The 13,632-nt window shown below is 40.9% G+C and overlaps 1 protein-coding gene across 1 annotated transcript in view; it reads left to right on the forward strand.

Annotated features, from left to right (window-relative positions):
* The first annotated feature begins 8,180 nt into the window (after nt 1-8,180).
* Nucleotides 8,181-13,632, forward strand: part of LOC144014187 (Krueppel-like factor 7) — a 50,315-nt gene continuing 44,863 nt past the window's right edge. The window contains exon 1 of the mRNA XM_077513790.1: nt 8,181-8,532. Coding sequence (XP_077369916.1) covers nt 8,431-8,532 — 102 coding nt within the window. The 5' untranslated portion in view covers nt 8,181-8,430. The remainder of the gene's footprint in view (nt 8,533-13,632) is intronic.

The raw sequence follows: 13,632 nt of genomic DNA on the forward strand, positions 1-13,632 counted from the left end.
ATGGATTTTTACAAGCAAGGTCAGCTGCATTGGGTGGCAACGGTTGCCGTGGCTTCCTCACGGATGACTTGTGTCATTCCTGACTTTGTAGTCGTTTTACCATGTTCACTCGGGATGTAACTACAGAATATCCAAACATCACGATACAATTATTATCACGATATGAAGGTTACAATACGAAAAGTAGCATGATATTGCGGGGACATTCGGGACAGAAAAAGGTCACGTTATTGTAAAAAAAAAGTAGCTCATACTAAAAATAAATAAATAAAATAAATCACAGAATATTGTGCTTTTCTACATTACAAAGGTAAATGCAAGTGAATGACGGAGAGCAGCAGATTCGACACACTTATACTAGTTCTCTCCAAATCCAAAAAGGCGAACTGGAACGCTACATTTGTGGTTTAGAATCGATAGCATCTCTCTTTGAGCCATTCGAGCATGCGTCAGCCTCGCACAAGTTCACCATAGCATTGCTCGCTGATTTATTAACTGTTAACTTATTAACTGACTTATTTTCTAGCTCACATTGATTGTTTTGTAATTCACTCCCATTGACACCCTGCTCTCCACCGCAATGGGCGCACTTCAACGTGACGTCACACTAGAAGGGTCTATTTCTCATACGTTTCAGTTTTTTTTCATGCAAATCTGCCACTTTATAGACTTGCAAATTTTCCACTTTGGAAAGTCGAGTTTTTTCTCAGAATATTGCCCCCGCCCTCTAAAAAATATATTTATACGTGACCCTAATATGTCATCGAAGATAATCAGACTGACACATGCACACAGCATAATTTTATGCTGTAAAATATGTTTTATGTTATTGTTATGCTGTAGCAGTGTGCATGCATTTTGCCGTTAATTGGATGCTTGTGCCAGCCACTGCGCTTTGACATGAAGTGACAACATTTCACAGAGGAGAATCGGCTCAGTGGAAGACGGATGTTAGGATGTTAGCAAGAGAGTGATTGTGAAACCTGAGAAGGGGTTTAAGCCCCTTTTTGGTTCACTTCCTGCTCGCTTGCAAAAGCGCAAATGGCTATTTTCCGTCTCCCACTCTTTGCCTAATTGGCACTTAACAGCCGCCTCTAATGGCCCGCCTCGATGGTCGTGCCGCCCTCGCGTAGGAAACGGCAACGCTCCGACTCAAAAGCAGCTGAGGGTGCAACCTTGGCTTGCGCCCATCACTTCCCTCCCCCACGTTTGCGCTCCTCGCTCGGGAAGGAGTTTGCAACCCCAGACAGCCCCGAGCGCTCATTATCACTTTCCAGAGTCAGCCCGCCGTCGCTCTGGAATTCACTGCTCCTCCGAAACAGTCGTCTTCCGCCCACATCCTTCGTTACCTTCTCTCACATGAGCCAGCGTGAAGAAGATGTCAGGAGTTAGTTTTGTATCCCGGCCAGAAGCCATTCTGACATACGGCTTTGCTACGCTTTATCTTTATTTCACGAGCCGTGCTCGTTCGCCAGCAAATGTGCTTTTCTGTGCTAATGGCGAAAGACGCGATTGCGGACGGATGATTTTCTCAAAACGTAAAGGTCATCAGTTTCAACAGGAAGAGCACGTGTAACGATGCCGTACGGTTCATCAAATGAAGCAACATTTAAAAGGTCTTTTGGTTGCAAACAGCGGCGGTGCATCATTAGGCAGTCAACCCCAATTTTTTTCTTTACGAATATGTGTTTGTGGAATATGAATTAAGCAGTTTATCCATCTCAGGGGGCGGCCATTTTGCCACTTGCTGTCCATTGAAAATGACATCACATGTTTACGTGCAGGCGATAACAATTTTAAAACCCGAATATTGCCAATATTCGGGTTTCATAAGGCCATGTAAACACACGGCAAAACTCAAATATGGTTTTGTTGTTTTGTTTTTATTTAAACCCCTTTCATAACTGGAATTCATGTTCATATATAAATACATTCAGAATACCTTGATTGAATGAGGCATTCATTTGCCTTCTGAGCTCTTCTTCTTCTTCTCCTTTTTCTTCTTCTTCTCCATCGTCTTCTTCTCCTTTTTCTTCTCCTTTTTCTTCTCCTTTTTCTTCTTCTGCTTCATCTTCTTCTCATTTTTCTTCCTCTTCTCCTTATTATTCTTCTTCTTCAACTTCTCCTTTTTCTTCTTTAATCTTATTAAAAAAATTAAGAATTAAATCCTACTTTTTCTTCTTCTTCACCTTCTCCTTCATCTTCTACTTCTTCTTCTCCTTTTTCTTCTTCTTCCTCTCCTTCTTCATTTTATTCTTCTTCTCATTTTTCTTCTCCTTCATCTTATTCTCATTTTTCTTCTTCTCCTTCTCATTTTTCTTCTTCTTTAACCTTCTCCTCCTTTTTCTTCTTTAATCTTATTCTTAAAAAAAGTAAGAATAAAAAAAATCCTTCTCCTTCTTCTTCTTCATCTTCTTCTTCTCCTCCTCCTTTTTCTTCTCCTTCTTCTTCTCCTTTTTCTTCTTCTCATTTTCTTCTTCTCCAACTTCGTCTCCTCCTTTTTCTTCTTTAATCTAAATCTTTAAAAAAGTAAGAATTGAAAAAATCCTTCTTCTTTTTCTTCTTCTTCACCTTATTCTCCTTTGTCTTCTTCTTCTCCTTCTCCCTTTTGTTCTTCTCCCTTTTAATCTCCTTCATCTTCTTCTTCTTCTTCTTCTCCACCTTCTCCTTCTTCTTCTTCTCCTTCTTTTTCTTCTTCAAAGACACGAGTGAGGAGCAACTCGCCCATTTATTTGATTGTGATTATTCCTATTGAAAATGTAACATCTTTTTTTTTAAATTAATTAAAAAATCAAAAAACATCCAAATCAAACTGAGCACACAAAACAGAACCGTGCTGTCGAACAAGACAGTAGAAAAAAAGAAAGAAAAAGAAAAACAAAACTAAAAAAAAAAAAAATGCTTCTTCTTGTTCTTCACCACTCTTTTCTACCCACAAGGAGTCTTTGTAGAACAGGAACGACTTGTATGCGCAGTGCCGTACGTACCATGACTTGCTAAACGAGTCTCACTTGAGTACATTGACTTCTCTGCTGCATTTTCATGCTATTTTCTGTCTCTACGGTGAAAATGCCACAATGTGTATCCACACATTTATACATGCGTGTACGTCAGTACTTCTGGCGAGCAAGCCACTGGAGAAACTCAAGTAGATGTAGACAAACAGGACAACGCAGAAAAGAACCACACTTTTGGAGCAAGGAGAAAATCGACTACTTTATTTAGCGAGGTTCCCAAGCTGAGCCGTAATTGGTCGATACCTGAGCTCTTAGGCAAGTGCCAAAACGGCTGTCCCCTGAGATGGTTAAAATGCGTGGATTTATTCATATCCGACAAACTTAATATTATGCACCATGCAGTGTTTAGACTAGTAAGTCTTGTTAAGAAATGTTTGGGGTTGACTTCCTCTTTAATTAAACGCACAGCAGTCAGTTTCACGATCCTTCGCAATGCCGGGACCTTTACATTTTGACAAATTGTATTGAAAATATGAAAAAGTTCAAGTCGCGCGTGTCTCCCGCAAGCTGGGCAATGTCAGCTAGCCGCATTAGCATTCCCACATGGGGAACGGCTGTGAGTCGGAATAGAAATGGGCTGGTTCAGTGAGCAAGGGGGAGTGGAGGTCCCATTCGTCTTGTCCTGTTTAAATACACTGGTTAACTCCTGCCAACAGGGAAGCCATTCAGCAAAAGGCCAAGGGCATCTGTCATGTGTTTCAGCACATTGATATTGTCCCCCTGCATCTCCCACCTTCTCTGCCTCGCTCTCTTTCCTCCATCTCCCCCTCTACTGTCACTGTTTATCGCTCACTTTTTTATCTCTGTCCTCCCCGTCCGCCTCTCACCGTCTTCCGGTGAGACGGGTGAATATGCACAAGGCTGACATGATTAGCACCATCGTAGCCCCATGACGGATGGCGCCTGCTCCATTATTAATATAGTAAAAGCAGGGGCCCGCCAGGTAAGAGCAATGTCAGCATCCACAATATAATGCTGCATGCCCCATGGATAATAGTACAAAAGTGTATTGCATTCAGCTTGGGGGAAAACAAAACAAAACAAAAAAAAACATTTTTGGGGGGAGTTTTTTGTGTGTGTGTGTGTGTGTGTATTAGTATTAGTATTTTTTTCTGTTTTACTGAATGAAAAAATATTCCGAAAACATGGGGTGGAGAATTACTCAGAAAAACTGGGAAAAAACATTTAAAAAAAAAAACAGAAAAAAAATATTACGAAAAACAGAAGCTGCTCTGTCTTTCGGAGTCATTTTTTTTAACCTCTGAACAACAAGTAACTTGTTGCAGACTTGCTAATGCCGGACACTTTCCCCCATCCAATACGATTCTATAGAAATTTAACTTCATGCCGAACAATTGTCAATTGTTGTTAAGTCCTATAGTTGAAGGTACGTTGGGGGTATGCGGGAAAGTGTCCCCTATTAGCGAGTCTGTAACAAATCAATTGGACCTCAAGAGTCCAAAAAATAAAAAAATAAAAAATAAAAATAAAAAAACAACAACAACAAAAAACAAACGTATTTTTTCTGGGTTTTTTCAAAATATTTTTTTGATGTTTTTTTTTTAAATTTTTTTCTCTTTTTCAGAATAATTTTTTCCTCTGTTGTTCTGATTTTTTTCTCTTTTTTTTGAGTATTTTTTTTTTATTGTTCTTTAAAAAATATTTTTCCCCCAGTTTTTTCTGATTGTTTTTTGTTTTTCAGAGTAATATGTTTCTGTTTTATATATATATATATATATATATATATATATATATATATATATATATATATATATATATATATATATATTTTCCCCTGTTTTTCTGATTTTCTTTTCTGTTTTTTGGAGTAATTTTTCATCCTGTTTTTCTGATTATTACTGCCATTGACACCCCCCCCACACACACACACACACACATACACATACACACTCTTTTTTTATGACAGAAAAAAAATATCCTGTAAAACTGAAAGAAATATTCAGGAAAAAAAAGAAAATTAAAAAAAGAAAAATACACACAAAAAAAACAAAGCTCCCCCGAAAATTAGTCAGAAAAACAGGATGTTTTTTTTTTTTTTTTCACCCCCAAGTGAATACAATACACTTAAGTGTAATAGGCCTCACTTATTTCTCTTCTTTTTCTTTTTTGCAACATTCTGTTTGCCATTTGCTAGTGTTGGCGAAGTTGGAGAAGGACAAATAGAGGGAAAGAAAATGACAGTGATAAACACTACTTATTGTGTTTTCAAACGAGCAAAATATGAGACTATTCTTAAGAGCACTCATCTAAATCCTGTGACAGCTGGAGCATGTTTGCTCATAAGAAGTGGGCCACAAAAAAAATAAAAATCTGTCGACAGGTACTTAAGTCTCATTGAAGGTTTCATAAATTGTCTGATTGCTGCGATTGCCTCAAAAGGTTGTGCAGCAAAATGTTACCATGAATGTGCCGGCCCACTTTCATGAAATAATTCTGTGAACTCGCAAGAAGAAAGCAAGATGTTGGCGACCTTTAACCCCCTTTTCTCCAGGCCGTGTGTTAGTGCAGATGTGCATTCTTTTGCCATCTCCCACTATGAAAATTCATGCCATTTATTTTTCTTTCCCATTGTTGTGTCTAAAGAAGCAGGAGGAGATGAGCCAGGGCACATTTGCAAACTGTCCACTTTTGATGTCATTTTCTCTCCTGAAGGTGAAATACCAAGTGTGATGTAGGATTGTTGGTGAAGGTGGTTGCTAGATTAGGTTCGGGATGATCATGGCAGTGAGAGACGGATGAAGAATCAAAGCAGATTTAAAGAGCAACAGGGAGGAATAAAAGCAGCATATCGTTGGGAGCAGCGAGAGGAAGAGGAAGGAGAGACGGAGTGAGTTGTGTCAGATGGATAAATGTCAGACGGAGCTATGTCGTCCATCCGGACCAAACGCTCCCTCCCCAAAATGCCACGCACAAATCACATGACCCCCCCCCACTCCCCTCCCACACAGTAATGAGATTACAGACTTTGAGCTTTGAGAATTCTGATGCGCTCATCCACGGACACAGCGAATCATTGGAATCAATTACAACTCAGATGCGTCTTTGTCATTCCCAGCACATCCTGTCCACAACTTACAGCCACAATCATATTTTTATGGCTACGACTACACATACACAACGTCCATTTTTCACCTCTTACAGCATCAGGGAAAAAAAATAAAAAATCGCCATCCACTCCACACCTCTGCCGTTTTATGAAAACATGGTCTGCCCGTATGAAAAGGCATTTGCAGGATGTCAGCATATCAAAAGCACAGATGACGCTATAACTCTTCGGTGGAAGGCAACTTTTAGCCAGAAGCGGAAAGAAAACCATTCTCTGGAAATGGCTCACAACACAGCACAACACAATTGCGCTTTCAAGTTCACAAACAGTCACCAAAATACGAAGAGATCGGAATTGGATTGCTTCAAAGTCAAGCGATGATGGCACCCAACACGCTATTATGTAAAGCAATCAAAGCCCCGCTAGTTTAAACACGATATTCTGATTAATATTGCGTTGATGGAATATGAGATCAGCAGCTAAATTCATACATCTCCTTTTGCCACTTGCTGTCCACTTAAAATGACATCACAGTTGCTCAGGGTTCAGGTAAGGGGCAATCACAGCTCAGCTTGTGAATGTCACATGACCATACTCAGACAACAGGTGAGCCATGATTGGCTATTACCTGAGAGACTTGAGCAACTGTGATGTCATTTTAAGTTGACAGCAAGTGGTAAAATGGCACTGACCTGTATATATATATATATATATATATATATATATATATATATATATATATATATATATATAAATGACTGGATGGTCGGTAGGACAAGACTTTTGAGGTGGCGAGGCCTCCATATTGCTCCTCCCAAGAAATGTTTCTCGGCATATCATCCTATACATTTACAGTATCCAAATTGGAGAACATTTGAGACAGTACTTAGTAAAAACGGCATGATCTATGATGTTTTAAATGTATGAAACATAAACAAGAGGACTTCAGACATTTTGCAACTTGCATTAAATACATGTATAAATTATATGCTTAATGATGTTTAGTACAGGAGGAAATATATATTTGTATACTGTATTTGTTTTTATTAAAGAATTGTAACTAATACAACAAAAGATCTGCCAAATCTGATATTGGTGTCTTAGGAACTGAGCGATAAAAGAAAAAGGTGGTCTTCAAAGCAGCACTAGTTATTTTATTTTTTAACTTGTTAAAAAAATAGTGACCACCCCGGCACAAACCCCGCCTCCGGCCTCATACTAAGTGCCTACGAGCTGTATATGTCTCATCTGTACGTATAGCGTATAGTTTATACAGTAGTTTGCTCGCAAGGTGGGAGTAACAAGATGGCCGCCCTTGACGTTAATGGTTTGGCAAAATGGCTGCCCTGCAAACATATAAAAACTGGTGAATTTTGCTGCTTAATTCATTTTTTCATGTCATTTTATTAGTTTATTTAACAGGGACAATGTACTAAGCAAAGTTTACAGCTGATGTTGAGCAAACAGAGTTTAGCAAATGCTAATTTACAAATTTATATACAAATTTACGTCAGAAAGTGTTTTAAAATAAGTTTGAAGCCAATTTACATGTAGACAAAAAGCTGAAAATGTATATATTTTTTTTAAAAACGGTGGTATGTGCCTGTCACATGCCAAGATGACCTGTTATTAACCTCATTCAACAAATTGCGTACACCGTACTGTACTTATCCTGGAGTTCTAACATCCAATAGCCTGACATCCTGTATCTCACACTAATTAAATATTTACTCTGTTGAAACAAAAGTCCTGCCTGTACGTACATGTTTACCCCGTGGCTTCTGCTTGCAGACTAGCCTCTCAGACCTTCTTCTAAATCTAATATAGCCATCCATAAATAGCGCGCCTATCCAGCCCATATTGGCGGCGAGTGACAAGACCCTGGAGCCAATCCGGCTGGCCCAATGCGCTTAAGCCCCTCCCTCTCCACGCTCGACCGCCGCTTTAATGCCCCCCCTCCCCCCTCAACCGCCCATTTACCTTACATGGACAAACAGGGGGAGTTGATTGACACATAAAGACACGCCTCTTCGTTTACCCTCGCCCCTCCCCATCCCTTGGCTTCCCATCAGTGTCTATTTTGGCAATACGGGGGATACACATGGAGCCTCCATCACCTCCTCCACTCTCTTTTACGCACCGAGTCCGGTAATGCGCTCACAGGTTCCTGCATGATCGTCACCTTCTGGCCAATCGATCCTCTCGTGGACTTAATATGACAAACGTGCGCGTATAGAGGCGTGACACGGCAACAAAAAAAAAAAAGAAAAAAAGAAAAAAAGAAAAGAAAAGAGAAGGCACATTTCCCGTGGACCAGTCTTATCTTTTCCCAGCGCGAGTGTCAGCATGGACGTCCTGGCGAACCACAGTATATTCCAGGAACTTCAGCTGGTGCACGACACCGGCTATTTCTCCGCCATGCCTTCGCTGGAAGAGAACTGGCAGCAGGTAAGATGTCCAAACGATGACGCGGAGCACTTGTGCGCTCAGGAAAGAAAGACGCCAACTTTTTCCCCACCCAAGAAGTGTAGGATAAATCAGAAAAAAAAGCTGCTGCTTCTTTTTTTTTTTTTGGTGTGTCAATCATTCATACAGTATATGTGCGACTTTTTCCCAGAGCTGGATGGGATGCGGGCGCACGCCGGCGCGTAATAAAGCTGTCAAGTGCGATTTGGGAAGATGAAGATGCGCAGGCCATCACCGAGACAGAATTGGTCGTGAATTATACATCCGCATTACCGAGTTGTGAAGCCCCCACACGAAGAGATGCGCGCACATTTCCCTCAACAGCCCCCTCCCCTCTCACCCCCTTATCCATAATAGATACCCTGACATGTCTGTCTTTGCATTTTTACATCATATAATGCTGAAAGAAATATAGCGGAAACATTTCAGAAAGACGTTAGCCGTCTGCTTCTTACTTCCTGAATTCAAGTTCAGTGGATGGCTATTGGGGGGGGGGGGAGAGGTTGAGCACGTGGTCACATCTTCTCCAAATTATAGCTTTATTAAAACATCCTTTTTTTTTGTTTCACAACCATTACAATGTGGGTGAAATTGAAAACACGGGTTCAATACTACTAATATTTTATTTACTTATTTTAGCATCTGCACCGCCTGCATTTCTGTTGATGATGCTGACCATGTTCCATTTGACAGACCAACCAAAAGAGAGAGAAAACATCAAATATGTATAACATAACAAAACATAACATTGTTAAGCTTTCCCTCCGTCTTTGCTCCATTCCTAAAGGCGAAGAAGAAAAATAAAAAAAGAGTGGGAACGGTGCGTGACGATGGATCCATTTGTTGTGGCCAAGCCGCCTTAATTGGCATCCGACTGTTACCCACCAACGCATCTTTTCATAACATGCTCCCAACACCCAGCCTCCGCTGTCAGTGGATTTTTTTTTAAATGGCAGGCACTCGCTTACCTCACCCACAGCCAGCATCTCGGAATCAATACTAATGCAAATGGGAGAGAGAATGTGAGAGCTCTTATCTGGAGAGGCTGGAAATGTCAGTTTATGCTTTGACTGGGATGATTGCCTGCAGCTTTGCAAGACATTTATTCATTTTGGAATGGAAAACAATCTCCTCCAACAAAAATTGGACTTGAATTTGCCAACTTGTAGTGTGTTGTTTTATGTCATTATTTGCTGCATCTTTAGCCACTTTTGCCCCTTGAAATGTTTTGACTTATTAAAACATAGATACAACAGGAATTCTACCTAATTGTGTCTCGTTATGAATGGAAATAACCAAATATGGCTCTGAGACTTGAATTTGGAGCACTTTGTGCTACATAAATGTGTTTTTTGCGCTCCTGTGGCAAGACAGGAGGCCATTGTTATTGGAGCTAAATGGCTCCCAGAGACGCGATGGTGAGAGTGGTGACCGTGTCCCATATCGGCGTCTATGAGGCGTGATTCGGGCTCTAATTGTCGGTCGGGGAGCGGACATGGCAAGAGTGTTTTGGAGGTCTGCAGACGGTACATATGAGGCCGCTATTTGTTGTGTTTGTAGTTAGCAGAGCCAAGCCGAAACGTCTCGCGACCAAATCCCTGCACGGTGGCTCATTGAGAGTCGGAACAAATGGCTGCTAATAAGCTGGACTTGGTCGTGATTTCTCCTCAGAGACGCGTAACTCAACAGCAACAAGGACTTATCTCAGCTGCAGTTCAAACAGTTTTTTGTTGTGCGTTTTGTAAACTGCGATCCACTTTGATGAAGACTTATTGGCGTGTGGGCAGACATTTATCAGTACAGGGAGTAGGGGTGCACCGATCTATCCTCAATTTTGGAAGATCTGTGATCGGCCGATCCCTTAAAAATAAACCGATCTTTTCCACCAATCTCATCTCCCTCCTCAGAGGTCTGAAAAAGTCAACCACTGTCCTCTTCTGCTGAGATGACTATTGGCATTTTCATTTTTATTTGTGAGAAAAACTTCATGTGCAGTTAAAACAACCCATTTGCATGATTTCGCCGATATTCAACCTTTTCAAATAAAACAAGATTGAAACACTGAAGGTATGCTTGTAATGAAAAATATCGGTATTGGCAAAAATTGGGATCCGCAGGTCAGACTTTTTAAAAGATCAGGGATCGGTGATCATCGGTGCAACCTAACATGGAGTCCTCAAGTTACGTCGGAGTTCCATTCCTACGCTAGCGATGTAACCCGAATTTCCCCATTAGAGTCAATATGATGAGTGGTTAGCACGTCTGCCTCCCAGTACTGAGGACTCGGGTTCGAGTCCAGGCTCCGGCTTTCCTGGGTGGAGTTTGCATGTTCTCCCCGTGCCCACGTGGGTCTTCTCCGGGTACTCCGGTCTCCTCCCACATACCAAAGACATGCATGGCAGGTTAATTGGGCGCTCTGAATTGTCCCTAGGTGTGCGTGTGAGTGTGGATGGTTGTTCGTCTGTGTGTGCCCTGCGATTGGCTGGCAACCAGTCCAGGGTGTCCCCCGCCTACTGCCCAGAGCCAGCTGAGATAGGCGCCAGCACCCTCCTTGTGAGGAATAAGTGGTCAAGAAAATGGATGGATGGGTAGTTATTAACATTAGAGTTATGCTGTCCGAATGAAGCCCAAGTCTTTGCCGATGTCCGTCAGTGTCTCCTTTCTGCGATCTTTTTATGATGTCGAACTTCATTTCCATGGTAGCCTAATTGCTTTTCTTTTGGCTGGCCCAAAGGCGTAGCTTTCTTCTTCTTTGGGGCCAGGATGTGGAAAAAAGAGGGCGAAAAAAGCCAAAGATACTCCCACAAGTGCACAAGCGTTAGCACTAGCTAAAGGCTAAATAGCGGACGAGGGGAAAACTGCGGCCGAAATGGCGCTTCAGCTCAATGACGCATACATACAATCACCACACATGATGTGAAATGACTACATGTTGCTGCAGTACATTAATGGTGTCTGCCATTTTGAAATTTAGTCTCAGGTTTAGTCCAATTTCAGTCATGCTTGTTAGTTTTTATCACAGTTAGTCAACCTCAGCCCATTTTTATTTAGTCCATTTTTAGGCGACTATAAAGCTAGCATTTTAGTCTTCATTTTAGTCCAAGAAAACATTTTATTCGTCTAGTTTAAGTCTTGTTTTTTTTTTTGTTTTTTTTTGTCTAGTTTTAGTTAGGACAACCATTTTACCCCTGTGTATATATATATATATATATATATATATATATATATATATATATATATATATATATATATATATATATATATATATATATATATATATATGTATGTATATATTTTGTCAGCAAATTTATTGAAGCTTTTCGGATCTCAAATTATTTCACATAAAACTTTATCTCATCTTTTTGATGGCCAACAGTGGCTACTTTTTGCTCCATGCTATGAGCTAGTAAATTAGCCAGCATAAGTTAGCAGTCGTAGTAACATTATTGTTGGAACGTTATAGCTGTTGGATTAATGTTAAGTTATAACTATAATTTACTTTTTTTTTTTTTTAACTATTCACTGTGAATCCACCTCTTGTCTGTCCCATGTGTTTGTGCTGTGTGTCACATGACAGCGTCAAAGACGTGGCAGATTAGCAGAGACAGGATTTTCCAAACTATACAATATTCTGCTCGTTTTTGTTCATGAACTAAAATGTCCACAGATTGTAGTCCAGTTTTTATTAAATGAAGGACATTTTCATCTCGTCTTCATTAGTCGACGAAAATGCATACTGTTATAGTCCCAGTTATTGTTTATTAATGAGGGTTTTAGCTAGTCTAGTCTAGTTTTAGTCCGGTGAAAAAATGTGTGTTGATGAAATTATTTTTGTTTAGTTTTTGTTGGCGAAATTAACACTAGTGGACATCAGTGCGGGTCGAAGCGGCAGCATCACGGCGACCGGCGAGCAGCGGCGCTCACATGCATGTGCTCTCGCACGCACATTTCAGCGGCCGGGCAAGCGTGGGGGGAGCCGGTTGCAAGCGCGGCGGTGGAGGAAGTTGCCGAGCACGCACATTCGCCACCGCTGCAGGGTTTCACATTTCACAGTCGGGTGGGCTCCAACCCCGAAGGACTGACGAGCTACCGCGGCCAGACGGAAGAAGATGAAGATGCAACGGGAGTCTGCAAACGTGTGAAAAGGACTCCACGTGTATGGTGACCCATCCTCCAGTTTAAAGGAAGGTGGCAAAAGGATCAAAAGTAACACCTGCCATCTATCAGAAAACAACGGATTCCATATGTGTGAGCTCGCATCCAGCCCTGTGTCTCGCGATATTATGTAATCCTCAGTGGGCCGCAGCTGCTTTCTCGCACATGGCAGACGCGATATCAGCCGCCGCGCGTTCTTACTTCCATACAGAAGTAGCTCAGTATGGATTTCCTACCCGTTTTAGTACTCTTCACTTCAATTTGGTTTTAAAAAAGTAGATTAGATCCATCAAATGGGCATGTTTACGTGGCCCATGAGCAGGAAAACGTAGTAAACGTAATCTTATCTGTCTCAGATAACGCCGGTTTATAGCCCGTGTTGGCGTCAAGACCACACTGAGCGAAACCAAGACATTAGAAAATCGAGACCAAGACAAGGCCAAGACCGTACAGTATATGTACAAGAAAAAGACCAGCATATTGTTTTGAATGTTTTCATAACGTTTGCAACAGAAGCAAATTCTGCATTGTTGTTTATGAAATAGTACTTTGAAACCAATCTCGAATCTACGCAAATTCGGTGTTTCATTTCTACAAATTACGCATTCATTCTTATAACTGATTGTCCTGCCAAGCCATGACAAATGCCATTTTACAGTGAAATACCTATGTTAATGATAAGAATGTTTCAGTTGCATAAGAACCTCACAACTAGCCTTGGGGCTCGACTAATACCTGACATCTTCATTGTTTGTAATTCTGATACGACGGTCATTCAATAAATAAGGTGAATTTTTCGATGTAAGGACTTCTATTACAGATAGAAGCTTACTTTTTCTGCAATGTTTTCCAACGTAGTCTCCCAGCACTGTTACACACTTTTCCCATCTGTGCACAAGCTTCCGTATTCCCTCAGCGTAAAAATCT

This window comes from Festucalex cinctus, chromosome 2 (genome assembly GCF_051991245.1).
Source record: "Festucalex cinctus isolate MCC-2025b chromosome 2, RoL_Fcin_1.0, whole genome shotgun sequence".
Classification (NCBI taxonomy): Eukaryota; Metazoa; Chordata; class Actinopteri; order Syngnathiformes; family Syngnathidae; genus Festucalex; species Festucalex cinctus.